We start from the raw sequence: 25,860 nt of genomic DNA on the forward strand, positions 1-25,860 counted from the left end.
CCCGAGGCCTTCAGCGACTCCACCGCCCGTCTCTTCTTATCTTCCGTTTCCTAAAAGGACCCTGAGGTCAAATCCCAGACATTGAAATTATCATAAATGTTTTCATGTTCCATGTTTTAAATCTTTGCTGCAGGATTACGTTAATGTGATGCAAGTTTTTACACAAACCATTAAGTACATCAACTGGCATGAGCCGTATGTGCTGTAATTCTTCAAATGGTCCAGCAAAATTGTGCTTTAATTGTATAGATATATTTAATATTGACAGTAATCATTTACTGGAACCTAAAATATACATGGCTTTCTATCCAAATATTTATGTAGCTGTCTGTGTAGTAGATGGAAACAGTGATACTGGTGGTGGAGAAGCTGCTCAGTGCATTCAGTCATGTTGATTTAATATGTTTAAATCCTCAAACTTAAAGCTTTATATATGAAACTGACTTATGTTCTTTAACATGTGTCTGAAAGGATCGAAGTGATGGACTGTAATGGTTGTTTCACCTTCTGCACTTTTTTTCCATCACATATTCCAAACACTAAACTAACTTTTTTCCACATTTCAGTCTCAGCTTGAATTCAGTCCTGCTTCTGAATAAATTCAGTAAAAATGTTTGTATCGTTGCTCCTCTGCAGGTATGTGCTGTATCCCCTGGATTTGTACAACGACAGTGCACACTACGCCCTGACCAAATTCAAGAAGCAGTTCCTTTACGATGAAATAGAAGCTGAGGTATTGTGCTGGAGTTCGTTCTGTCTCCAGGATGAGTTCCATCTATATTTTCAGTGTCAGTGTGGATGTGTGTTCAGCTGATGTTTAAACAAATATACATAGAAGTTGTTTCTTCTTCTGTTTTCTAACCAAATCTAAAAATAACAATTCTTCTTACTAAATCTGATTTAACTTCATCCTGTTACCTGGTAACATGAGTCAGGGTGATCAATGATTCAAAAATGTTATCTGCAAGCTCAAGACTTTATAAATTTCTGTTAGGATGGCCATCACGGATTGAAACGGATTCTCAAACGTGCCTCTGTTGTAATTTCAGGTCAACTTGTGCTTCGATCAGTTTGTGTACAAGCTGGCTGATCAGATATTTGCCTACTACAAGATTCTAGCCGGAAGGTAGGTTCTTCTTTTCCTCTTTTCATACAGTTTCATGAATACAGATGTGGTTAGTTTGATCTGTGTGGTAATGCAGGAGGACTTTCCACTAGAGAAGCACACTTGCTCACTGAATTTGAACATGTTGACAATAGAGAAGTACATCTACTTGATTGTGTGTTAAGTGGAAAATAACCATCCAAAGTGGATTGTAAATTAATTCTCAAAAATCAGAAAGCTTCCAGCTACAGTAGGCTGCTGCATAGTGCACAGCTGTCATTTGTTGCCATGAAGAATGAATGAAAACTAATTAGCAAACCAGCTCAGACATCCAGATAGTAGCCTTAGTTTAGCTGCTGTTTCCAGACAGGTCCGGTCTCAGGACACACACTTTTCTTGACCCACAAGTTGAGAACCAGAGGCTTTAAGCTAATAGTGCTGAATAAATAGTTGAAATGATTAGGTAAGAGTAATTGTTCAAAATGGTTAACTGAAAACCATAGATTCAAAATTTAAAAGGCTGTCTCAAAATAATTGGTTAAACTTAAAATGACTTGCTAAAAGTAATAGATAAGTAACTGAAACATTTAACAAAGTGATCAATAAATGGTTGAATGTATTGGATAAAAGTAACAGATACAGACACAGTTAAACTCAAGTTTTCAATAAGTTCATCTGTTAAGTGTCTGACAGAAAAAGGTTGAGAACTACTGTTGTTCTGCATTTCATTCCTGAACAAATTGTTATAAAATGTCTGATTCACACTTTCTCTCTTTATTTGAATCCCTCAGTCTTCTGCTTGACAAACGTTTGAGGGCTGACTGTAAGAACCAAGGAGCCAACATCCCCTGGCCCGCCTCCAACCGCTACGAGACTCTGCTGAAGCAGCGCCACGTCCAGGTATGAACCGAACCAGTCATGTCTTTGGATCTCTCTGTGCTGCCGCCTTCATTACTTTGCCCTCATGTCGCGCCTCTCTTGTGATCCTCAGCTCCTCGGCCGCTCCATCGATCTGAACCGACTCATCACTCAGAGGATTTCAGCTGCCCTCTACAAATCTCTGGAGCTGGCTATCAACCGCTTCGAGAGCGAGGACCTCACCTCAATCATGGTATGTAATGTCAGTTTAATAGAGACTATTTTCTATCTGTGACTATACTGATACAGCGTGCAGTGTTTTGTCTCTGGAAGCAGACGCGATCTTCTCATGATCTGTAGTTTGTCCTCGGCCTGAGTGACAGACGTGTTGGTGTACAGTTGTGGACTATTTTCCTGTGTATGACCCTGTTAAAGGAACTCGAAGGTCTTCTGGACATCAACCGCATGACACACAAGCTCCTCAGTAAGTTCCTGACTCTGGACAGCCTGGACGCCATGTTCCGCGAGGCCAACCACAACGTGTCGGCCCCTTACGGCAGGATCACGCTGCACGTCTTCTGGGAGCTCAACTACGACTTCCTGCCCAACTACTGCTACAACGGTTCCACCAACAGGTGCGTTGGTTCGGACTCCTCCCTCACTGACAGTACAATAACTATTCAGGCTAAGGCTCTGCCAGTTCTTTGGGGTTTTAGTGTTTTCATGGTCAGTTCTTTTGCTAATTAGTTCTGATATTTGTTTAAAGGAGCTATAAGAGAAAACAGGCAACAATAGCCAGTGTGTTTCAAAGCATAAATTTAAGACTGCAAGCTGTAATCTTGCATGTAATTGCTGTATCAGTCATCATGCATAATACACAAGTAACACAGTGGCAATATTGGCAATTTATGACATGTTTGGTTCCAGATAAACATTTCCATTATTCAAACATATACCGTTAATATGAATATATTGTTGACTTTATTAAGTTAATTAAAGAGATGGAAATCTACATGATTGCTTATTGTGTGTAAACATTAGAAACCAGCCTTAACTTACCCGTGGCGCACGTCACAGATGCACACCGGTACTTAAATGAATTGCACTAAATTGCACTCCACCCTTGTAAAGGTTATTCAAAGGTCTTGTTTTAAACAAATACATGTAAGTGCAAATGCAAAGTAGCGTGCCTTAGTTACCAACTGAACAGAGCAGGTGACTGCCGTCACCTGATTGTGGTGCCCTGGTGTTGTAGAGGTGAGTGTCCAGGTCTGGTTTACATTGTGCTCACAGGTAAAAGTATATAATCCTGAAAGAAATGTTGTGCTTTCACAAATTGCTTCAAATTAAAAAAAAAAAAAGTCAGGCAAGGTAATAGTAGTAAGTCGACAAATAATGATTATTTTTGTTTATCATATAATGAACCAAATTGAACAAAGTAGGGTAACTGATGACCCATAATTTCCCAAAAGCTGAATTTATAACCAAAAAAAAGGAAACAATTTGGCTGAAAGAAAATGACAGCAATTAACAAATTTATTTTTTTATTTTAATAAAAAAAAAAAAAGATATTTTTTTTTGGTCAACAAATTAGTTAATCATCTGATCTCTAGAATACCAGAGTTCCTAGTTGTTCGACCCATTTGAGCATAAATAGAGGCAAACTCAATGCTGACATAATAACAAAAAGTTCGGAGCTGAGGTTTTCCTCCATTGATAGAGAACTAATAAACCACTATGTTAGATGTACTTTATCACCCTTTTGATTAGATGTTGCTTACAGGACACCAGAGCATGTAGACCGTTGCGCTGCAGAGAAAACGCTGTAATCTATGAATGAACATGGTGCATTGTTAGCCGGGGTCTTTAAATCAACAATAACAAACATGTTGTGAATTTTGACTACTTGTGATGGAAATCTTGGAGCTAGTTAACTGGAGATGGAAGAAGTCTCAGGAGTCTGTATTTATTGAAGCTGGATGTGGAGCAGAGATGAGCGAGAACACGTTAACACTGAATGTCCCTTTGTTTTCCTCCCTGCAGAGTGTTCATAAAAAAAAAAAAATGAAATCGCGTTGAGCACATCACGAATACTTTCTCAAGGGCACCTTCCCTGAAGTCGTAACATAGCTATGCATGTCTTTGCGCTTTTGATTGTCTATGGCAACGGTGAGTGCGGTGAGGGACAGCTTTTTTTTTTTAAGAACAGACCATGAACCTTTTCTTTTAGTGCGTACTTCTACTTAACCTGTAGAAAATCTGCCCGAGGAAAGAAACGTTTGACTGCAACACTGTATGTAGGTATGTAGGTACAAATGTTTCATGCTCAATGTTTGGTTTACTCACAGATTGAAAACCTTTTTGTGCAACACAATGCTGCTGAAAGGTCAAAGCGACCCATTCTTTGTGGGTGTTTACTGCCAACTCTTATTGTCTGCATTAGATCCTGATGATGGTAAATGTTGAAATAATCTTCATCTGTGTGTTCAGGTTTGTGCGCACTGTCCTGCCCTTCTCTCAGGAGTTCCAGAGGGACAAGCCACCCAACACTCAGCCTCAGTATCTGTACGGGTCAAAGGTCAGTGCATTTTTCTTCTCTCATCACTCCCACAGCGAGAACGTGCTCTTTTCACTTTATTTTCTTTGATTCCATAAGAGGTTCTTCTTCTTTTTTTTATTGACGTCTGACATGACCTCACCAGCTGTGTACGACAACATATTAAAGCCACATTCACTACATATTATTGAGATTATATACACAATACAAGTGGAAAAGCATCATTAAAGAAGCATTGTTTGGAATCTGCATAATAAATGGAAAAAAAAACCTCGTGGATTCAAAATCTAGAAGTATCCGACAAGAACATCCTTCATGAGCATCTTGTTATTTACAAGAGAAAACATAATAAAGATAAGATAAAAGATAATTTTTTTTGTCTTTGAGAAGTGAAAACACATCTTTTCCTCAACACAAATAGGATTTCATGAGTGGATAAAAATACTCGGTGACAATTCGGTCTGGGCAGAACAATGCCGCGATGACCTTAATCCAGTTGATTCACGCTGGATTGCTGCCGGACAGCTTAGCAAGCGCCCTCAGCTCATGGTCCGGGGTAATTATGTGGCCGGTGGGCTGCGCCGAGAGATGGGGGGGCTGGATGACGTGTTTGACGCTGTCTTCGCTGCTGCTTCGGGGAGTGTAGTGGCACCCAGACGCAGCCATGTCTTGGCGACGGGTGGAGTTGGTCGCCACCGGGCCGCCGTCGGCGCCGCGGCCGGGGACGGAGCAGATGGTGTGAAGACATCCCCACAACAGGATGCCGGCGATGACCAGCAGCAAGACGCAGCAGGTCAGCCAGACGCCCATCGCCACCTCCCAGCCCGCCCTGTCGTGACCCTCGCTGCTGTCGCCCAGAGTGCTGAACACCTGGCACTGCTCCCGCACCGGGTTGGCGGCCTGACACGTCACGCACAAGAAGTAGGCGGTCTGGGGGAGGAGGTTGGCCAGGTGTGTGCTGGTCTGGCTGACGGGGATGCGCTCCTCATGCATGAAGCTCTTGCGCTTGTAGCCCATGAGCAGGCTGTTCCATTTGGGGTCGTACATGACGCTGTAGAAGGTGTCCAGGCAGCCGGGCGACGACGGCCAGCTCACCCTGGCTGAGGTGGAGGAGATGTTGTAGACTATGGTCCCCATCAGGAGGAGCTGCTGATGAGAGTGAAGTGCTACCTCAGTTCTTACAGTTGTTGTATGTTCACTAGATAAAGGTGATCTGGAGAAGAGAGAGGGTGAACACGGGGTGAGATGATGACGGAACTAAATTCAGATGATGCTATGACCTGGATTTCCCAACGAACACGGGTTTGTCCCGTGGCGTGTGCGCTGCGGTTTTGTTGCGTTCTCTGCTCGGCTTCATAAACCACCGAGAGAGTTTCAGAAAAATGAAGAGTTTTTGTCTGCCCTTTTTTTGTTTTACCTTCCTGATTTGGTCATTTTTTTTCAGTCGGTCAGTTTTGTGCTTCTAGGGAGGGTAAATGCTGTTAAACGGTTTCTTTTTTTGTGTGTCTCTTTTGTGTTTATTGTTGTTATTTCCTACTTTGTGCTCAAGCCTGCAAACAAAGTTTAAACAGTTTGGTGTTTTTAGTCGGTAAAAAACAATAATCCTATTCAGTATTTTTGTAACTATTTCACATGCAGTCCCTGTGGCAGGAGGAGAGCACATTTCTTGTCCTACGTGAAAACCAGCGGGGCTGGACGTTGATGCTGTGATGTGACATATGATGGGGCATGTTTTATTTTGAAAACTGACCAGATGCTCTTTGCTTTCCTCAGTGTTACTTCCTGCCGGTCTGATCTGCTCTCTGCAGACTGATGTGATCTACGTAGCGTTTCTGTCAAAATAGAGCCGGCGCCTACCCTGAGTGTGGCGGAGCGCCGAGCGGCTTCTGGTTGGCTCGCGACTGGTCGAATTTTGCCATTTCTGCGGCCTTTCCATCCAGTGGCTAAAAGATGAAGTCTCTGTCATAGTGATTGGGCTCCATTTTAACAATCGCTCACGGTTTTAGTGAAGGCCCAGGTGCATTCAGTGTGTGTTCAAATCCACTTTTGTGAGTTCAGTGGTGGATGATTTGAACACAAAGTGAAGCATATGGTTGAAAGGGACGGTACTCGGTCTCTTAATTAAACATAGGTGTGTTTCGGTCATAACATAAAATAAAACGACAATAGATTCCTTGACCACGCCCCTTATGAGCCAGGTGTGCTTACACCCTGGTGTATTGCTGTTATCAAGGCGGATTTGTTAGGTAGTCGTAAAGAACACTTCTCTGCAGAGAAAACAGACCCGCTCATGTTCAGATTGATGTACACAATTACAATCTTTCACATTGTAAACCTTTTATTTTTTAATGTTTTGCAGGTTTGTTTTCTGCTGCATGTTCCTTTGTGTGTAACAAACAGTGAGTATGTGCGTTGTGCACCCTCCTATGTAGGAGAATATTACCATCTTAAAAATACGGCCTGAAAATAACAGTAAAATCCTGCAGCATTGACTTGAGACCGGGTTTTTGTTTGTCAATCACACAATCCGCTGCAGGGATGCACCAACAATGTTCCTCAACACACTTCATTTTAGGACCAACACATTCATGTGTGCACATATGTGCAAAAGTATATTTACCATTTAAACAACATGGACTTTGGAGGGGAGGATAAAAACTGAGCGTCTGAATCGAGCAGCCACACCTGCTTGGTGCTGCTTTGCTGCTGGTGTAAGGTGGAGCTCGTTAAGTCAGCGTGAAGAAAGCTGGTGGTGTTGTTGTTAATGTTTGATGTGATTACAGCCTCGGTTGACGTCTTTTGATTTCAGACCTTTCGGCTGCAATGACAAAAAATAAATCAGGAGCTCGACTCTCCGGGGGCCAAATTACAATTTCAGTGAAAGGTGTAATTAGTTCCTGACTGCCTTGCCGCTCACAGAGCAGTGTTAAACACGATTAATGACAAACGACATCATATCAAGCATAAAAAGTTAAAAACAACAACATTGTCAGAGGATAATAAACACTGTATGAGGGATTATCTGGGATGTGGCGGGGGAGGGGGAGCGTGGGGACGCACAGATGTTCAGGAAAGTACATAATGCAAGATGATTTCTGAAGAAGCTCATCTGTGCTGTTAGTCACCTGTTTTAATTCAGCTGGCGACCTGTTAACCTTCAGCTGGGCCGGTTTTAATCGTTTGGCTTTAGCTCAGATTGGAACGTTATTTACAAGACACATTGAAAGTAGCTGTTTTATCTCATCAAATATCGTTTTTGAGCCAAAGCAGATGTTTACATGTTTGATTGTGAAGGAGATTTAATGTGTTCAAATTATAATTTTGAGAAAAGCTCAAATTCGATTTTTTTAAAAAAATATTATTTTTCACTTAAATGGGTAAACATGACACCCAGTGTGAAATATTTTATATAATAATCAACTTTGAATGTGTTCACTTTGCCTCGTCTTATTGAGACTAATACAGGGTGGGTGTGGTGCTCATTGGGAACAAACACCTTCAAAGTTATTTTTGCTCTATATTTTTAAAGTGCTTTTCAAAATAAAATAGAAATACTGAAGCAGTACCATTTTTTTAGATTGTAGGTTTAAAGTCGTATAATGTTTTTTTTTTTTGTCAAAGCAGTAGAGTCACCTCTGAATTTTCTATTAGAAATCAGTCGAAGATACTTTTTCTATTTTTCAAAATATTTAGTAAATACCTCCTTTAACACATTTATGTCACATCATCTGTATCCCATAGCAAGAGAACACAGATGTCTGTGTGGTAAGAAAATCATTAGTGGTCATCGGTTTAAAACATAAGATGGAAAGGAGGGAGACTTACCGGAGAAACTGGGCCAGCACGTGTTGAACAGAGCGATCTGCAGTGCCTGAGCTGGTTTGTTCAGATCACACCGTGCTGCTGCTGTTCACTCGTATCAACATCTATTCCAGCGTCTCCGTGTCAGGAGCTCTGACGCTGGCTGCTGCTGTGTAGGTTTCCGACCTCGGGACTGAGACGGAGATCGGTGCGTCCTTATCACCGCCGCTGCCACACTAGAGGGGAGTGCTGCTGGATTAGAGCAGCAGAAGCAGCAGCTTCAGCTCTGCTGGCAGGGGAGAGAGGGAGCTGAAATCTCCTTCGCTGGATGTTATAAAAAAAAAAAAAAAAGAGTGCATTATAGACACATTGTTTTTAAATGGTTGGTAATTGTGTAGCCCTGATATTGCTCTTTGTTTCCAGTGTTTGCCCTGATAATTTATGTGGAGACCTCTGATACTGATCATTCATTTCCTCCTGACCAGCTGTCTGGTCCATGCCACTGTACCTGTAGCATCTAGTGCTGAGGTCTGGTGAGGAGCAGACGTGCGGTTCAATCGGTCCATCCATCTGTCCAACCGTTTATTTCCGCCGCAAAGTCTCTCAACAACTGCCGAGCAGGCTGTCATCAAATTAACTGCAGCTAATGGGGGTCCCCGCAGGATGATCCCAATGCTGCACTGTTATATTTCCACTTCTACAAACAATTCAAATTAAACAGACACTCTGCTGTGAAAGGCATCCTTTGCATTTTTAATATTGGAGCTTTGGTCTAGCTCCGCCCTCAGACCAAAATCTGCACACAAGTTGTCTGACAGACTACCAGACACATTAATATCTCCTGAGCACATTCATACGCTCGTTATTATATGACAACAATTCAATTTTTTTTTTGTACTGATTCCAGGCAATGATTCCTAATGAGTTTGGTGATCTGCTGACAGATTGTGCCATCAGGAGATTACAAAAAGTTTGTCCCAAACTTCAAGTACCTGCAAACTACTGACATTCGTATCAGCTTCAGCTCTACTTTGGGTTTAGTAAGTGACTGATGTTAGCGTGCTCACATGCTAAACCAATATGTTCGAGAGGGTAAACATTAGCATTTAGCTGAAAGCCTCACGGAGACGTTGTCATGGCTACTTATTGATTGTTGGTTGTTTTTTTTTTGTCACTAATACGTCTCCATGAGTCACATTTAAACCCTCAGTACCCATCTGCTAATAAAGGCAAAGCCACCAGTGAGCAGGTGCTTTAACAGAAAAAAATGTGTTGATTATTTATCATCCGAGTATTTGTTCTTGCTCCCCTAGACCTTGAACCTGGCCTACAGCAGCATATTTAGCTCCTACAGGAACTTCCTGGGTCCCCCACACATCAAGGTCATGTGCAGACTGCTGGGCTACCAGGGCATCGCCGTGGTGATGGAGGAACTGCTGAAGGTGGTCAAAAGCCTGGTGAGTGTGACAGCAGGCAGTGACGGTGTGTGGGAGCTCAGTGCTGGAACTTTCTATAAATTACATTATAAGGTGTCGTATATCGAGTGAACAGTAAAAACAGTTGAATGCTGTCTTTTTCTTGTGCAGCTTCAGGGCACCATAATGCAGTATGTGAAGACCCTGATGGAGGTGATGCCCAAGATTTGCAGACTTCCACGCCATGAGTATGGCTCCCCAGGTAGGTGAAAAAGTAGCCTCTATTCCTCTTGTAAGACGGAGCACCAGGCTGATCAGGTTCAGTGTAACATCCAACATACAGACGTAGAAATATTAGGTTACGGGTCCCATTGAACGTTGGAGACGCTCGATGTGACACATGACCTGATGTTTTCCAGAGCAAACTGTTGGAGCTGTCTCAGGCCAGACTCCAGACTGTCTGTTTCAGCTCCTTCAATGACCTGTGGCTGACCGAGCTTTCAAACACCGGGCAGCACGTTTCCCCCCAGAATTCCTTGATAGTCTTAAGATTTCTTTTATGGCACCCCGTGCCAGACGCAGCACAGCAGCCCTCAACCAGAACCATACCTCCACATTTTTCACTTTAGTTATACTGTTCTTTTCTTGGAAGACTATCATTTTGTGTGACTCACCAAAACGCTCCGGTTTTGTCTCATCTGTCCAAAGGAAGTTCTCCAAGAGGCATTGTGGCTCGTCAGTATGCATTTTTGCAAATCCAGTCCTCTTTTTTTTTGTTGTTGAAGTTTTTCTTTCTTACTGGGTCGTCCTCCATGGAGCCGACGCATGCTGCAATCAGGCACTGATGTGCCTGAACCTTGTCACATTGCTACAGATGTTAAAACATCTGCTTAAATATACACATGCGATATGCAGCAGAGCAGAGTTTGAAAGGAATCAAAAGGTAGCTTCATCTCAGAGCGCTTCATGCTTCAGATATCAGTGAATATTTGCTGACGTATGTTGCAGCATGTGCCCATTATGGAACAGTGCGTACCTGCTGCTGTGATGTTCGAGGGCTGTTCCACGTATGTGTGACGGGTATGTAATGCGATGAAATAACTATCTCCTGTCAGGCATCCTGGAGTTCTTCCACCACCAGCTGAAGGACATCGTCGAGTACGCCGAGCTCAAGACGGTGTGTTTCCAGAACCTGAGAGAAGTGGGCAACGCCCTCCTGTTCTGTCTGCTGAGTGAGCAGAGTCTGGTACGCACCGGGAAAATACTTCTGCTTTAAGATTCACCACAAATGTGTTTGAATGCTGTTCGATGCACTTGTACTGAAGTTTGACTGTATTTTCTTTCCAGTCGCAGGAAGAAGTTTGTGATTTGCTGCATGCTGCACCTTTCCAGAACATCCTGCCCAGAGTCCATGTCAAAGGTAAACACAGGAAATAATATTCAGTAGTTTATTTACAAGCAGAGAGCGGGGATGTCATGATGTTAAAGTTTCAGTTAATTGTCATATAAATAATTCCGATTAAAGATTTAATTGTCTTTTTCTGTTCATTTTATGCCACTATGGAGGTATATGCCTGATCACAGTCTAATAATACACACCGTCTATTGGCACTCAACATTTGAACAAACAAATAGAGCTTTTGACAGCTACAAATCTGACAAATCGGAGGAGCCTCGACTTTCTCATTTGGCTTCAAAACAACAGCAGTGCTGAGGTTTTTCACTTTGCAACTAAATCCAATATTTTAATGTCAGTAGATGCTCTTCAAACGATGCACTTAGTGAAATGTTAGAAGATAAACCGTACGTGGTGTTAATTTTCCACTAATGTCCCCTTAAACCTCAGCAGCACAAGATGACGTCATTGAAAGAGTCAAACCTCAAACAATGAAAAAATCGTGATGACATCTGACATGTCTGTTTCTGTTTCATCCAGCTGTTTGTATACAGATGAGTGGAAACAACTTCTCCGATTATGCAAAATCATTGCAGTCAGCTCAAATAATTGTGATCACATGATCACGTAATCATTTTCAGACTTAACGGAGATATTCTTGCTGTTGTTTTGAGTGAAAGGATCAGTGTTGCTGGTGTGCTGTCGGTCCCCGTGTCAGCAGACAGACGTGTTTGTGGCCGCACTGGAAGGTGTGAAATTCATGTTCTGTGTTGGGCCCTCAACAACGTCTATGTAATGTAATATGAAGAATAGTGTGAGCGGCGTGCGCACGGCTCTCTGCCGGCAGTCCAACGATGTATTGACAGGGTGTCCCGCAGGTTGAGAGTTGACTTGTGGTCGTAAGTGATGTCTGTGTGTTTCATGGAGCGCATTTGTTTGGTGAGCTGGCAGCAGGAGGGTGCGTACGAGGGACTGACTCAAAGTGAACGTGTGTGCGTTCATGGTGATAAAGAACACGTCACACTGTGTGACAGTGCGGCTCACTGGTGTTGTTTTAATGGTTTTGAACAACAGTGGAGCTCAGGGGACGAGGGCACGTCGGGCTCTGGCTACACAGACAGGACTTATGCGTGTTTCATGTTTCCCTGTGTGTGTAGAGGGGGAACGTCTGGATGCCAAGATGAAGCGCTTGGAGGTCAAATACACAGCGCTGCACATGGTTCCACTGATAGAGCGCCTCGGCACCCCGCAGGTAGGAGCGGCACGAAAAGCCAGGACGAGAAGCAGCCGTTATTGTTTTGATTGTAGAATTTGCATTGTTATTGTATCGTTCTCCAAATAAAAGATGTTAATCATGTGATGTGTTGACTGTCGCCGAGTCCTCCAACACGTCTCCTGTCCCGCTTCTCTCTCAGCAAATAGCCATCGCTCGAGAGGGCGACCTTCTGACCAAAGAGAGGCTTTGCTGCGGTCTGTCCATGTTCGAAGTCATCCTCACACGCGTGCGAGCCTTCTTGGAGGACCCCATCTGGCGCGGGCCGTTGCCGAGCAACGGCGTGATGCACGTGGACGAGTGCGTGGAGTTCCACCGCCTCTGGAGTGCCATGCAGTTTGTGTACTGCATCCCCGTGGGAGCGCACGAGTTCACAGTGGAGTGAGTGCAGCAGGACGCACATCTGTGCAGCCTCGTCTTCATCAAAATGTGCCTCTTCTTCACGCACGCTCTGCTTCCCCCCTCCTCCCCCGTTCTGCAGGCAGTGCTTCGGAGACGGCCTCCACTGGGCGGGCTGCATGATCATCGCCCTGCTGGGGCAACAGAGACGCTTCGACATCCTGGACTTCAGCTATCACCTCCTCAAGGTGCAGAAGCACGACGGCAAGGACGAGGTCATCAAGAGCGTGGTGAGTCGGAGAGATGAAGAGCAGCGCTGTTAAATATAACCTCTGAATGGAAGTTCATCACATCAGCCAGCAGACATGACTGTCTTTTCTAGTTTATCATAAAGCTAAAACTTTGTTTATCACACTATATCAGCTCTTTAGTTCAGTACTGGAACTGACCTACTGTAACGGGATGGAGCTTCTTTTCCAGTCAGTAATATAATCAATCAATAACTGATCAGAAACACAGTCAAAAATTGCTAAATGTTAACTCACTCATAACTCATTCATAAAAAACAGCACCCGTGTTTACACTTCATCATTTGAAACCCTGTATAATATGATTCTGATATTTCTATCATCATGTTTTTTTTTTATCATATCTGTCTGAATTTGGAACATATGTTCTGCAGTTCAGATGAATAGAAATAGTACTATTTAAAGAACTGCCTTAATCGAGGAACATATGACCCTGCTGATGTATTTACAGCACTTTGTAACATACACAGCATTTGTTTATGAAATAACATTCATTCTTTAAGTGATTGCACACCAGCCAGTTAATAGTAAAACATGTCAGAGTGAGTCTCAGCAGCTAAAACTGAAGAGCAGGCAGCTCTGTTACTGACCTTCATCACTAACAAACAAAGGCATTAATCCACACAGTAACAACATCACTTCAGTACCAAGAGTTCACACCAGCAGTCTGATTTATCAGTGAACAAGATTTTACTCAGAACTGTCACCTGCAGTGTGAACAAAATCAGCAACGTTTCTTTAAACTGCGATTAGAGGACCTGTTTTGTAGCCATCACTTTTTTTTAAAGCTTCATTAGAAAACTGTCCGAAAAATCAAGAAATTAAATTACTAGTAAAAGAAAGAAAACAGCCCCCTCCACCCCATAACGAACCTTCTTCAAGTGAACAGGCGGTATCAGACGACCGCGATCGTAGATAAACCTCACACACACTCTATTTACTATTTCACTATTTATGGAATGCTTCTTTCTGCGGCTGCAGGTGTTTTCCTGTCGACACGCCACTCCGTGATCCACTTTACCTTCAAGTTCAAAACCACACGCTTTTTTCAGCTGCTTAAACAACAAACTGAGCAAAATATTTATTCTTAAAGGGGAAGAAAATGAATGAATTTGCTCAGGCTGCACCTGATTCTCCTCCACTGGGCTGCAGCATGATGCTTACTGTTGGTGTGGCTGCAAAGGACTCCCTCTAATATTTCAATAGATCAATAGTAGTTTTACAAACTTGAAGCTTGTCTGTTGTCTACTTGAAGTCATCATTTTTGTAGCTAAAGCTCCTGACATTTTTTATTTTCCTGCATGTTTGCCTTCATTAGCAGCGACAGGAAAAAGCATATAATGACTGAAGTGATTGTTGACGAGCTGGAAGTGGAATACTCTGTGGAAAATATGACATTTTAGTAAATGGCAACTCGAATTTAAACATGCTACAAACAATATTAAATGATATAGAATAGACTTTTTATAATTTCTTGATATTTCAGAAATTCCAGGATCAGTGGGAACCCTGATCAATCGTTTGCTATGAAACAGGTTAAACAGAGACAGAGCTTTAGAAGTGCCAGGCTCACTACGTCTTCCTGTTTCCCGTCTTTGTGCTCAGCTAAACACCTCCTGGCCGTACCTCCATATTCAACAGACATGAACGGTGATATTCTCATCCAAGTGTTGGCAACTAGGGGAATAAGCCATTTTCCAAAATGTGGAACTATTCCTTTATGGCACAAAATGAACACGGCATCGCAGCATAGTCAGCCGCCCTCAAGAGAACGTCTTCCTTTACTTCGTGGGTTTAAATAAAACAAGTAAACGTCCTTTTATGTCGTGACGGGACTCACTGTTCTTGTGTCTTGTTTCCCTTCAGCAGCTGAAGAAGATGGTGGACAGAATCCGCAAATTCCAGGTCCTCAACAACGAGATCTTCGCCATCCTGAACAAGTACCTGAAGTCGGGAGACGGCGAGAACATGCCGGTGGAACACGTGCGCTGCTTCCAGCCGCCGATTCACCAGTCGCTCGCCAGCAGCTGAAGTGCTGCCGCCGCCGACACCGTGGACCAGCGACAATTTCCACGCACTGTTAGCATTACCAGACTATCCACAACTATTACTCCCGAGTTCCTTTAAGTCTTTAGTAGCAGAGGACCATTAAATGTAAGAAGTTGGGCCACATTTTTTTTTTGTCAGAATGATATTTTTTTTTTGTATTCACTTGTGCCTTATCAGAAGAATAGATCCTTCCTCTTTTTTGGATTAACTATTCTTTGTTTTATACTTGCAGAAATAGATCAGGGAGGGAAATGAGTTTTTATCAGAGATGTATTTAAGGGTTTGCAGTGGTGGGCTGAATATTAAGGGTGAATAGTAACATATTTTAAGTGAGGGTGAAAGTCAGTCTATTTTCTACACTGTTCAACATGCATGCTAAACATTTTAAAGGAAATTGAAAAGTAACAAAAGCTCATACGCTTGTTAAGCATTTATTCACTGTGCCTTGTTTTAATCATTTTAATTCAATAAATATGTAACAAATCTGTTGGTTCTTCTCCAGAGCTGTTCATGTAAAAACTACAAAAACAACAAAACAAGTCGAGAATGACGCCCAACAGAAGTTATTACTTTCAAGTATCACGAAAACTCAAATCATAGTGAACGTCCTATCAGAGTCATTGTCGGCAGGACCTCATATAGAATATATATTAAAACTTTTTGATTCATAGAAAGTAAGTCAGTGCATGAATATGCATGTACAGGTAACAAAACATTTCTTAGAAAACTTATTTACAGCTACAGAGGAATGAAATTAAGTTCTAACTGTAACAGGATATGACCGGAGTCATATTCTGAGAAGAGTAAGGCAAATTAAAACATTAAATACAATCCACTGGTCTGTCCGAGTCACTCCCCCCTCACAGCTGATTGTCTTATTGTTTTCATACACCACGTCTACAACAACGTCATCGTTGGGTCAGTAAAAATAAAGTTCCTTAATAATCCAACGAGGACGTCGTCGCGCCGTTCCTTCTGGAGACGCTGTCAAAAGGCAAACCCATCTCCCGGTCCTCCATGTCCTCGGTGGACTCGTTATGTAGCAGCTCGTAGGTGCTGTGGGCCGCCGTGCCGTTGGCCGCGGGAAACGCCCGCTCGTCCTTCCTAATGGACACGGCGAGAGTGGCCAAGCTGATGCTAATGTCTTTGAAGGCGTGGAGGAGGAAGATCCCCACGATGATCGTGAGGAAGCCGCTGAGGGTCCCGATCACGTCGTCGGTGCCCATGTGCTCCCACTCTTTGAAGAGGATGGCGGAGCAGCTGAGCACCGACGTGGTGAAGAACACGTAGTAGATGGGCGTCACCAGGGACGTGTTGAATATGTCCAGAGCCTTGTTCAGGTAGTTGATCTGTGTGCTGACGCAGCCCACCAGACCCAGAAGCAGGATCCACGCCAGCGGGTTCCTTCCCACGTTTTTACCGGCAAGCGCCTCCTTGATGGCGATGCCCAGCCCTTTGACGCAGGACACCGAGAGGGCCCCGATTACCGAGCAGATGGTGATGTACACAAGGATGTTGGTCTGACCGTGACGGGGGCCCACAACAAATATGAAGATGAGAGCCACGATGATGACCAGAGTGGCAAAGATGCAAAACCCTTTAAAAAGAAAGAAATGGGAGGAAAGACAAGTTAAGTTGGACAAAAGGAAGTTCAGGCCTTAGATCAGGAAAGTAAGGACTGATATCGCTAATAAAACATCTACATACTCTTAAATTCTTTAAGGGAAACTGGTATTCTTCCAACAGGAGCTGGATTTTTCCAGCTGCAGCAGTTACTTGCGGACATTAATGTAACAATCTGTCTCCACTTTGAGTGCCGGAGTTTGGCACCGATTCTTAATGCAACTTTCAGACTACGTATGTAATGTAATGTAATATAATGTAATGTAATATAATATAATGTAATGTAATGTAATCCCTGACCAGAAACAAGTCTCACTCTGAAATCTCAAGAGGTGGGAGGTGCGTGAGTGTATGTTGGAGACGGAAACTGAAATGAAATGAATGATGACTTGATGTACGACTGGTACGATAGAATAAGACTACACCTGTTCATTTTGTTAACTTTTCACAATTTTAACCCTCAATGACAGTCAGGAGCGTTCTGAAATTTCTTGGGGCCTTTTGGCTCTTTGCCTGCCTTGATTTACTACACTGATACCAAAGTACTTTTTCTTACACAAAAATGCTGTTTTGAGAGAAACAGAGTGGAGGTCATGCTATTAGCTAAAATGACTGTGTTGAGAGAGACCTGAGCAACCTGCAGGTTAGGGAACCGTTTCACAATAGTGTCAGACGAAGAATCTCAGTCTGTAAACACAAGTATTTTAAGTGGACAACATTGACAGGGCGCAATTCCCCCAAAGTATTACACTGCAGTCCATTTTAAAGCCGTGATCTGAATCCCTCTCATTCAATACTGGACCAATTTTAAAAAATTGTTGCTCCCATTAGTCACTTAGAACCAAAAAAAAAATAGGGTCAAAGTTTCCCTTTAATATCTTTAAATCTTAGTATTTCGATGATGAAGTGATTTTGACACAGGAACCATTTCCAGACAGGATGTCGTGTACCTGGGTCGACCAGCTTCTCGGCCATGTGCTCCAGGCTGCTGATCTCTTCCTCTTGCGGGGCGTGAATCACCATGGTGGTGGAGCCCAGGATGCTGAGCAGGCAGCCGAGCTTGCCGTGCAGGTTTAACCGCTCCGTCAGGAAGTAGGACGACAGCACCGCGCTGCAACAACATTCGTCATCGGCCCCGTCACTTCAGCGACTCCGCAAGATCATTTCCAAACACGCGGAAAATGTCAATCGAGATAAATGTTTAAGTGTTTCAGTCGTCCGTACCTGACAAGCACACTGAGGGCTCCCAGTGGGGTGACCAGCGTCGCAGGAGCAAAGGCGTATGCTGCAAAGTTGGCTGCTTCTCCAGCTCCCACTGTAAAAGGTCAGGATACAGGATGAGAACGTGAAGAGGATAACCGTGTTGTAATGTCAGATGACATCCAGTCGGTAAACACTAATACAGCCTGAGGTTTACTGACCGTTGCAACAATAGCAAGTACATGATTACCTCCCAATGTTTAGCAGGTGTCACAGTCCTCCACAAAAGAAACACTGGATTTGGTAACTGAGTGACCAACCGTTCTTGGTCACTCCAGGATCATTGCTCCCTGCTGCTTTTTGCATTTTGATTGAACTCTTTCTGTTCTTGTTCTTTTATTTTCTACATTCCTTTGAGGTTTATATATATATTTTTCTTTTCAAACTTCATGTTGAAGGTGAACGGAGGACCGCCTGTGGTTTTACTGTCCATATGACAAAAAACAACAACAACAACTCTAAATCTTAACCTCTTAAAAAGTCAAAAGACATCCAGTAGTAGAGTTAAAACTGGGCTAAAGTAGGGTGGACAGTTTATTGGACATCTAGACTACGTATACTCCATATCACTGACACATTTCATTGCATAGTGGGGATGCATTTGACACTGAAAAATAGTAATATAAAAAGACCTTAGGAAACATTAAAAGGTAACCAGGAAGTATGGAAAAGATGTTTCCTATATATGATTCAACTGGAGGATCTACAGAGAATATGCTCATTATGTACGTCACTAATTACATGATTAACTTTGTAATCACTTACTTGATAGTAAACCAGCCCACCACAGCCATTCTTTTAGATATGCATGGCCACCCTGGCCTGAAAAGCAAAACACAAACATTTTGTCACAGGTGACTCTCCTCATTTAAATAACACTTACATATAAGCTAAATCTGAATTATGCAACCGGCCAGACTTGCATGCAAGTCAGGCGGCCGCGCTGGATTTGAGCTGAAGGTCGAGTGAAATGCTGAAATGAATGATTAGTAGTCGTTGGGAGCTTTGATGACTCACACAACACAAAACACAAACACAGGGGAGCTGGAAGTGTCGGGATGAGGTGAGCAGATTTGGTGAAGGGCTGTCCTCGCTGGTTTGACTCGCAGAGGACGGCAGGGTGTGCCTTTACTCAGCTGACAAAGTTCAACAAGGTGTCCCTCACGGTGAGTTGTGATGGACATCAGACACAAAGAAGAAGGACAGTACCTGCCCGCATCGATCCTTTCCGCGCCAGCCGCAGAAGTCCTTTCTTCTTGAGGATAAAACTGCCTCCGATGAAGATGCTGGAGCTGATGGCCAGTCCCAGGCCGATGTAGAAATCATACTTCCCCCTGTCCTGACCCATCGCGAGGCTGGATGCGTTGTTGTGGTCCGTCACATTTACGACCAAACCGTGCGGATGCTGACCGGCGCAGACACCTGAGGACAGACAGAGCAGAAAGGACATGGAGGAAGCTGCTGAGGGGGGGGAAGTCCCCGAGTGAAGTCTTCGCCGTCCCCACAGGACACCTACCGTCCCCACAGGACACATTACACACGGTGAAAACATGATGTGGGGAGCGGGCAGGATCCATCAGGGGAGCAGCAGCACCATCAGGACCCTCCGCTCACTACCGTCGGGACACATACAACCACAGGACGGAGATTTGACTGGCAAATAAAACAAATAAAAAAAAACCCCCGTCTGCGTCTCAGTCGCCTGCTATGTAAATAAACGTGTTTCAAGACTCAGGACTGCAGGAAGTAGAAGCGCCACTGAGGTGACTAACCTGGGCGAGCTAGGTGCAGCTAGCCCGGAGTCGCCCTTCCACAGGGGGGGGCTGCTTTTTGGAAATTGCCCGAGAGAGAGAGCACTTATTCGGCGAGCTCCGACGACAAGTTGCACTGACGTCGGCGCAGTTATTATTATTATTATTATTATTATTTCCCCCCACTTTTACCTCACGAGCACGTATTTACGAGTCGTCGCGTGCCGTGCTAGCCGCGTTAGCTTCCGTTAGCGCGAGGGCTAGCTCGTTGGCCGTCGAAGTCGGTTCATCCGGAGTCACGTGCTCGACTCACCTTCGACGAGTCGTCACGTCAGTGGAGCGCGAGCTGAACTCACCTGTTCACCTGTCCGGCGGCGGCGGCTCGCTCCGACGCGAGGACGTTGTCGGCAGCTGAGAGGGGAGCTTAACGGCGAGCCTTCCTTCGTGCTCCGTCGGCCACCATCACGTCCCGGTTCCTCCACGCTCGACCAGCAGCACCGACACCGACCGCTCGACGACTGACTGCCGCACTGCGAGGCTCTTCTTCCGCTTGTCACACGCAGACGTGACCGGTGAACTTTGTGCCCTCCGCAGGCTGAAACCCAGAAGCACACTGGAAACGTTAACACTTCAAATTATATTCATCACCACATTTTTAATCGGATAAATTAAACAGCTTTTTATTTTTTAAATTATTATTATTATTATTATTATTATTATTATTTTATTATAAAAACAAAACTAGTGATATATGAAAATAAGTGTTGGGTCAACAACAAACACCAAAATGTGTGGGAAATTAAATACATTACGACCAGCTCTAATTTAAGGAATCCATTTGTGGACATTTTTTTCTTTAATCTGAAGATAATATTTTAAAATCAGCAGGTATCACCGGAAGAAAACCAAGAGTCAAAAAGTAGCTTGTAATAAAAAATAAATAAATAAAGTAGCTCATAGTAGGCCTACTTGTATTTTACTCGAGTATTTCCATTTGAATCTACTTAACACTTCCACTCCACATTTCAGAGGGAAATACTGTACTTCCTCCTCCACTACATTCATTCGCCAGTTTTAGAATGTTAAAATAATTAATAATTACATTAATAATAACGTTTTTAAATTAATATTTGACTCACTGGATGTTATAACAAGCTTTTAAAACAGAAGATTTTGTTAATGATTAAACCAGTATAGTTTCCAACTTGTTTCAGATGTAAATAAGTTGTTAACAGCTCCAACAAATAGAGATTCTTCCCTCTAAACTTCTCACATGGTTGGATTTCAGTAGTCTAAATGTTTAAATGATCCAATATAAGATGAGAGAAAAAGTCCAGAAATTGAAAACAGATTTGTGGAACAGAAATGTGTTTTTTTTTCTTCTGTCATCTGTTATTATCTAACGACCCCTAAAATTGATCTGTATGTAAAACTGGATCTAAAGTAGTTTAAACCAGCTCCACCTACAGAAACTACAACAGTAACACGCTGCTTACACACTGACGCTTCAGAACAAATCATCAAATATAACGATAAATCAGGCAGAGTGACGAAACTACAACTTTTATTTTAATACTTGAACTACATTTTGCTGCTAATACTTTTGAAGTTTTACCTTAGTAGAATTTTTTGTACAGGGATTATATTTTTAATGCAGTATTTTTACATTGTTTTATTGATACTTTTACTCAAGTTGAGGATCTGAATACTTCTTCCACCACTAGACAAAACAGTATTTTATAATTCAATGTCAAAATCTTGAGTATAATTTTGGAGATTAAGAGGAAAATGGTAAAACCCACCCATCTATTCAAGACTTCTGAACAGTAATTGTGTAAGAAAAGGGGAAGCCAAAGTATTTCACAAGTGATAGCAACATGTTACTGGTTTCTTTACTTTTTAAACCACTTTATTCATTTAATCAGGTCTCACAGAGCTAGTAATCACAGTTCATTCCTGTGACATAATCATGAAAACAATCTGTTACACCAATAATTTTAACGACACAGTTAGAACCTGTATCCACATTTAGTCTGATAAAATAACGAGTTATGGTCCCAGAACAAAAGGAGTATATTTGGGTATCAGCTTTACAAATTCCTCCATTAGACAAAATACTCAGTCACAGCTGATACACTTTTGCACCTTCAATACAACTCCTGCGCTGAAGCGACTGCTTCTGAAATTACCCTGAATAATTGACAGGCACACTGAATAAGTCAAAGTGTTGGTGCTTCTACACTGAGTCAGTCTGGCACTGGAAGAAAGGGAGAACATTTGAGGCGCCTATTAAAGCCCTGTGGGCAGCGCTCTTTAGGATAGTAAGAGTTATTATCACCACCGAGGGGGTTGTGTTTTCGCGGTGGTTTGTTTGTTTGTCAGCAGCATTACGGGAAAAACTGCATGAAAAGTGCTGGAAGGGTGAAACCCCAGCTGAAGAAGAACCCAATAAATTGTGGATCTGAATATCCAAATCACGAGAAGATCCACAAGTTATTTTCACTTTCATTACCACAGGGAGATTGGCCTACTAAATGCTCAAATCCAGTAGTTGGCAGTAAAGTTCAAAAGTTACAAAACATAGGCCATTCCCGAAATACAAAAACTCCATATCACAATCCACGTTCAGTACCAGTAATCCTCAGGGATACGCATGGACTCGCACAAACCTAATACAGCAAGCAGTCATTATGAAGCACTCTGGGACAGTGGTTTCATGGGGGAGAACTGGAACCTGTCCTACAGCTGAGATGTGAGGCCTCAGCTACAGGCGCAAGCAGATTATGACATCACTCTGATAGTTTTGGAAATATATCCAGTTGTGTGCAGTCGTTACAGTTGCACATTTGTATATCATAGAAGAGTGGACTGTTAGTTTTGCACTTCTAGTTTACAGTGTTTACTTTGCAACTATTTGAAATGGGTAAATACATCATGTTGACAAATGAACTGTCTTTAGGGCATGTTTGAGTTTGCTGTTAAGAGCTCAGCCGAAGTTAAAAAAACAGGCTCCATGATGGAGAGAGTTGTATTCAGGAGTAATAATGGAATCAAAGCAGGAATGATCATGTAAAAACAAACAAGAAAAACTGTATTATGTGTTTATATTTTCTGATATTTGTTACTGCACGGATATTCAAGTTAAGTGGAATTAGTTATGAATATGCGGCAGCTTTGGTCATTAAAATAGGAGGTAGAACAAATCAAGTCCAGAGTCTGTGTGGGCAACACAATCAGTCCCTCTTTTCTCGCGCCTCCTTCTTCGTCCATGTGATCAAAGCCTCCTGGGAAATGCGGAGCAAAACGACCCCGACACACACTGTTATTAAACCGCAGAGCATGGCGAAGCTGTCAGTCAACGTCAGTGCGGTCCACTCCTTGAAGAGCAGAGCAGAGGCGAGAATCACGTTTGACGTGAACGCCACGTAGTATATGGCTTCGAACATGTTGGAGCTGAAACACTCCAGGGCCTTGTTGATGAAGACGAACTGAGTCAGGATGCTGACAGCCAGCGTGCCCAGCAGACCCAAGAAGAGAGCCAGGGCTCTGCTGCTCGACGCCCCCTCGCCAAACACGTCCGGGGCGACCAGGCCGAGCCCTTTGCTGCTCGGAACCGTGAAGTTTCCCAAGAGGGAACATATGGCGACGTACACCATGATGTTTGATGAGCCGTGAGCCGGAGCAATCCACACAATTAGAGTGATCAGCAGCAGGAGCACCAAGAGGGCATACATTACAAACACTGCAGGATGAGAGTCAACTATTAGTAATACATTTGAATACAATGACATTATTTTGCATATGTTGGAGGAGAAATAATATCCCAGAATAAGGTGTTGACTTTGAATCCGTAGAGTAATTGAACAGGACATTGACCGATTGTTACTTTTTACTGTCGTGTTTGAAAATTACAAACTTCACTTCTTCACCTGGGTCCAGTAGCCTCTCCTCGAGCTCCAGTCTTGTTGTGGCTTCTGCTTTCGGGGCATGAATGAGAAGCATGACAGAACCACAGCAACATAACACACAGCCGAGCTTCCCCAGGATATTTAAATGCTCCTCCAAGACCCGAGAAGCCAGCAGAGCCCTGCATCACACAAAAACAGCAACATATATTGTGCTGAATGTATTTACACTATTTCTATTTCTTGTCTCAGCACTTTGGGGCTTTGATTTTAAATGATGCAGCAACAAAGTGAGGTTAAATCACCTCATGATCACTTTATTTTATGATGCCAAAATGCTTTAAGAGGATTGAAACTTGTATATAAAAAAAAGCATTTTTGAATTCAAAACTAGAGCAAAAAGATCAATAATTAACAACAACGTACAGAGCCTCAGGCAAAAAAAACTATTCCCCCTGAAGGTACAACAGAAAAACAGATCACTGTAAAATAGGATCTTTCTATTTTAAACCAGAGTCTGTGTTTTAACTGTTTTGTTTTCTGCACTATATGATGATTTTTTTTTTATTTAGTTTGGACAAACTATATCACGAGATAAATGCTTAAGAAAAAGGGTAACAATGCATTTGTGATGCAAACTCACCCAAACAACACTCCAAGGGCTCCCAGTGGTGTAACTATCACAGCAGGGGCCACGTTGTACGCCAGGAAATTCCCAATTTGGCCAATAATCACTAAAGACAGACAAGGTGCGTGAGAACATTGGCCTTGAATATGAACACAGGCACCAAAACTACACTTCGTTCAGGGATACAAATTCTGCATGAACTTTCTCCATGAACCAAACATCCACAACCGGTAGGTGTCGCTATACTTACTGCACAGTGTGCCACTCCACCACACCACATCTGTGAGGTACGACCCTCCTGGAGGAAATACAGCCAAGAGTTTAGTTTCTGCGGCCCTACCTTTCATATACAGTCTATGGGCCCTGCGAGGCTTCATTCAACTTAATAAGAGCGTTTTAAATGGCGTTAAGAACAGCCACATGATGAACAACCAAGTGGCTATCCTTCAAGAAACGGCTTTAAAGCTGCTGTTTCAGCCTACCTCTGGCGCGGGAACGTAATATTCCCTTTTTCTGAAGCACAAATGTCGAACCGTTGATGAAACTTGATATTACAGCTATTGCTATTCCGGCATTTTCAGACGAAGCACCACGCAGTGCTGAATCAATGGCCATTATTGTGGGTATTGTCTATGACTGTGACTATTTCCTCCACGTTTTCCTGGGACACAGCGCCGCCCAGCGGACGGTCGAAGCCTTCATTCACGGGGGCAACCCCGCCCCTCCTATGTCCCGCCTCGAATCTGAAAGGAGCGCTTATATTGTATAAACCGGTCAGTACAAGCGGGCGGAGTAGAACGTGCGGCCGTTGGCCAATGGTCGGACCCGCAGTAGAAGCCCCGCCCCAGCGGCGGGCTGCGGTGATACAGATCGACCGCATCGAAACTCGCAGTTAAAACTACGTAATTTGTTTCCGTGCCTCGTGCCCGGGTCCGCGAGCTGTCAATCAAGTACATTATGACCCGTCTTGTCAATGCAGCAAAGCAGCTGAGGGGACGAGAATAGCTTGAGAAGACGCCGCAGGTAATTCTCTTTAAAACTCCGCGTTCAAAGTTGACACGTGTACACGTTCGCGGTGCGGGACTCCCCCCGGACCGTCGCTTCTCCCGCGGCTCCGTGTCACGTCCCGGAGAGCCTCGTTCACGACTGCCCTGGATGATGGAAGCTAGTTTAGCTTCTGGCTAACAAGGAGTTAGCCTCCGTCTCCAAAGCTAACGTGACCGTTAAGCCGGCGTGAGGTGTTTCACGATGAGCTCGATAATGCTGCGTCAGCGTGTGTTATTAACCACTGGAGATTAATATCTGCTGTAAAAATAAATAAATAAATACGGTGACCAGGCTCGAACCACGGCATCAAGGTTAACAGCGAATGTGCCTTTGTAGCACGTAGTGCTGCGATATCCTCCCAACGTTTGGTGTAACGTTGTGCTCACACATCTCTGGCCTGAAGTCACCGCGTTGTTTACGTCCGTGGAGACAACGTAAGGTGGCACCACACGTCCAGGTGTAACCCATCACTGTGGGCCGGGTAAAGCACTGTGTGTAGTTGTTTTATGTGTGGAGGTAATTCATCAAACGTTCTTGTGGAAAAT

General features: G+C 43.3%; 5 protein-coding genes across 12 annotated transcripts in view; 2 read left to right on the plus strand and 3 right to left on the minus strand.

The window, feature by feature from the left end:
- cyfip1 (cytoplasmic FMR1 interacting protein 1) overlaps window positions 1-15,586 on the plus strand; it is a 35,031-nt gene extending 19,445 nt beyond the window's left edge. Inside the window, exons 18-31 of one of the 2 annotated variants that reach the window (XM_069150811.1) lie at window positions 637-733; window positions 1,050-1,126; window positions 1,897-2,005; window positions 2,097-2,216; window positions 2,399-2,598; window positions 4,454-4,541; window positions 9,635-9,778; window positions 9,908-9,998; window positions 10,852-10,982; window positions 11,084-11,156; window positions 12,290-12,384; window positions 12,548-12,786; window positions 12,887-13,034; window positions 14,919-15,586. In XM_069150811.1, the coding sequence (XP_069006912.1) occupies window positions 637-733; window positions 1,050-1,126; window positions 1,897-2,005; window positions 2,097-2,216; window positions 2,399-2,598; window positions 4,454-4,541; window positions 9,635-9,778; window positions 9,908-9,998; window positions 10,852-10,982; window positions 11,084-11,156; window positions 12,290-12,384; window positions 12,548-12,786; window positions 12,887-13,034; window positions 14,919-15,083 (1,777 nt within the window). In that variant the 3' untranslated portion in view covers window positions 15,084-15,586. The remainder of the gene's footprint in view (window positions 1-636; window positions 734-1,049; window positions 1,127-1,896; window positions 2,006-2,096; window positions 2,217-2,398; window positions 2,599-4,453; window positions 4,542-9,634; window positions 9,779-9,907; window positions 9,999-10,851; window positions 10,983-11,083; window positions 11,157-12,289; window positions 12,385-12,547; window positions 12,787-12,886; window positions 13,035-14,918) is intronic. The other variant, XM_069150812.1, reaches the window with a different exon arrangement.
- Window positions 4,581-8,536, minus strand: LOC138198981 (fibronectin type III domain-containing protein 9). The gene is made up of 2 exons (XM_069150816.1): window positions 8,346-8,536; window positions 4,581-5,733 (listed from the first exon to the last, which is right to left on the minus strand). The coding sequence occupies exon 2, from the start codon at window positions 5,655-5,657 to the stop codon at window positions 5,022-5,024; it is 636 nt and encodes a 211-aa protein (XP_069006917.1). The 5' UTR covers window positions 5,658-5,733; window positions 8,346-8,536; the 3' UTR covers window positions 4,581-5,021.
- On the minus strand, window positions 15,517-20,294 carry nipa2 (NIPA magnesium transporter 2). Of its 3 annotated transcripts, none has more exons than XM_069150813.1 (6): window positions 20,092-20,294; window positions 19,194-19,406; window positions 18,750-18,806; window positions 17,949-18,039; window positions 17,675-17,835; window positions 15,517-16,698 (listed from the first exon to the last, which is right to left on the minus strand). In XM_069150813.1, the coding sequence occupies exons 2-6, from the start codon at window positions 19,330-19,332 to the stop codon at window positions 16,040-16,042; spliced, it is 1,107 nt and encodes a 368-aa protein (XP_069006914.1). In that variant the 5' UTR covers window positions 19,333-19,406; window positions 20,092-20,294; the 3' UTR covers window positions 15,517-16,039. The 3 variants fall into 3 exon arrangements, with proteins under 3 accessions (XP_069006914.1, XP_069006916.1, XP_069006915.1); XM_069150815.1 differs by lacking the exon at window positions 20,092-20,294 and adding an exon at window positions 19,928-20,061; XM_069150814.1 differs by lacking the exon at window positions 20,092-20,294 and adding an exon at window positions 19,757-19,920.
- Window positions 20,295-21,282: 988 nt separating this feature from the next.
- Window positions 21,283-25,016, minus strand: nipa1 (NIPA magnesium transporter 1). The gene is made up of 5 exons (XM_069150817.1): window positions 24,751-25,016; window positions 24,519-24,566; window positions 24,284-24,374; window positions 23,665-23,822; window positions 21,283-23,477 (listed from the first exon to the last, which is right to left on the minus strand). Exons 1-5 carry the CDS (start codon window positions 24,881-24,883, stop codon window positions 22,969-22,971), a joined length of 939 nt encoding a protein of 312 aa, XP_069006918.1. The 5' UTR covers window positions 24,884-25,016; the 3' UTR covers window positions 21,283-22,968.
- A 208-nt stretch (window positions 25,017-25,224) lies between these two features.
- Window positions 25,225-25,860, plus strand: part of herc2 (HECT and RLD domain containing E3 ubiquitin protein ligase 2) — a 46,493-nt gene continuing 45,857 nt past the window's right edge. For all 5 annotated transcript variants that reach the window (XM_069150818.1, XM_069150819.1, XM_069150821.1 and 2 more), the window contains exon 1: window positions 25,225-25,291. The gene's annotated coding sequence lies outside the window, so the exon portion shown is untranslated. The remainder of the gene's footprint in view (window positions 25,292-25,860) is intronic.

This window comes from Embiotoca jacksoni, unplaced genomic scaffold (assembly GCF_022577435.1).
Source record: "Embiotoca jacksoni isolate LCO1_2020_lvr unplaced genomic scaffold, fEmbJac1.0.p SCAF_16, whole genome shotgun sequence".
Classification (NCBI taxonomy): domain Eukaryota; kingdom Metazoa; phylum Chordata; class Actinopteri; family Embiotocidae; genus Embiotoca; species Embiotoca jacksoni.

Bases quoted from the DNA above. Each gene is read 5' to 3' on its own strand.
- LOC138198981 (XM_069150816.1), bottom strand. From the start codon at position 5,657: ATGGGGACCATAGTCTACAACATCTCCTCCACCTCAGCCAGGGTGAGC.
- nipa2 (XM_069150813.1), bottom strand. From the start codon at position 19,332: ATGGGTCAGGACAGGGGGAAGTATGATTTCTACATCGGCCTGGGACTG. The intron at 18,040-18,749 runs GTAAGTGATTAC...GACCTTTTACAG, and splicing joins GTGGGCTGGTTTACTATCAA to TGGGAGCTGGAGAAGCAGCC. The intron at 16,699-17,674 runs GTACACGACATC...TTCTTTTTAAAG, and splicing joins CGAGAAGCTGGTCGACCCAG to GGTTTTGCATCTTTGCCACT.
- nipa1 (XM_069150817.1), bottom strand. From the start codon at position 24,883: ATGGCCATTGATTCAGCACTGCGTGGTGCTTCGTCTGAAAATGCCGGA. The intron at 24,375-24,518 runs GTAAGTATAGCG...GTCTGTCTTTAG, and splicing joins GTGGAGTGGCACACTGTGCA to TGATTATTGGCCAAATTGGG. The intron at 23,478-23,664 runs GTGAAGAAGTGA...CTCATCCTGCAG, and splicing joins GGAGAGGCTACTGGACCCAG to TGTTTGTAATGTATGCCCTC.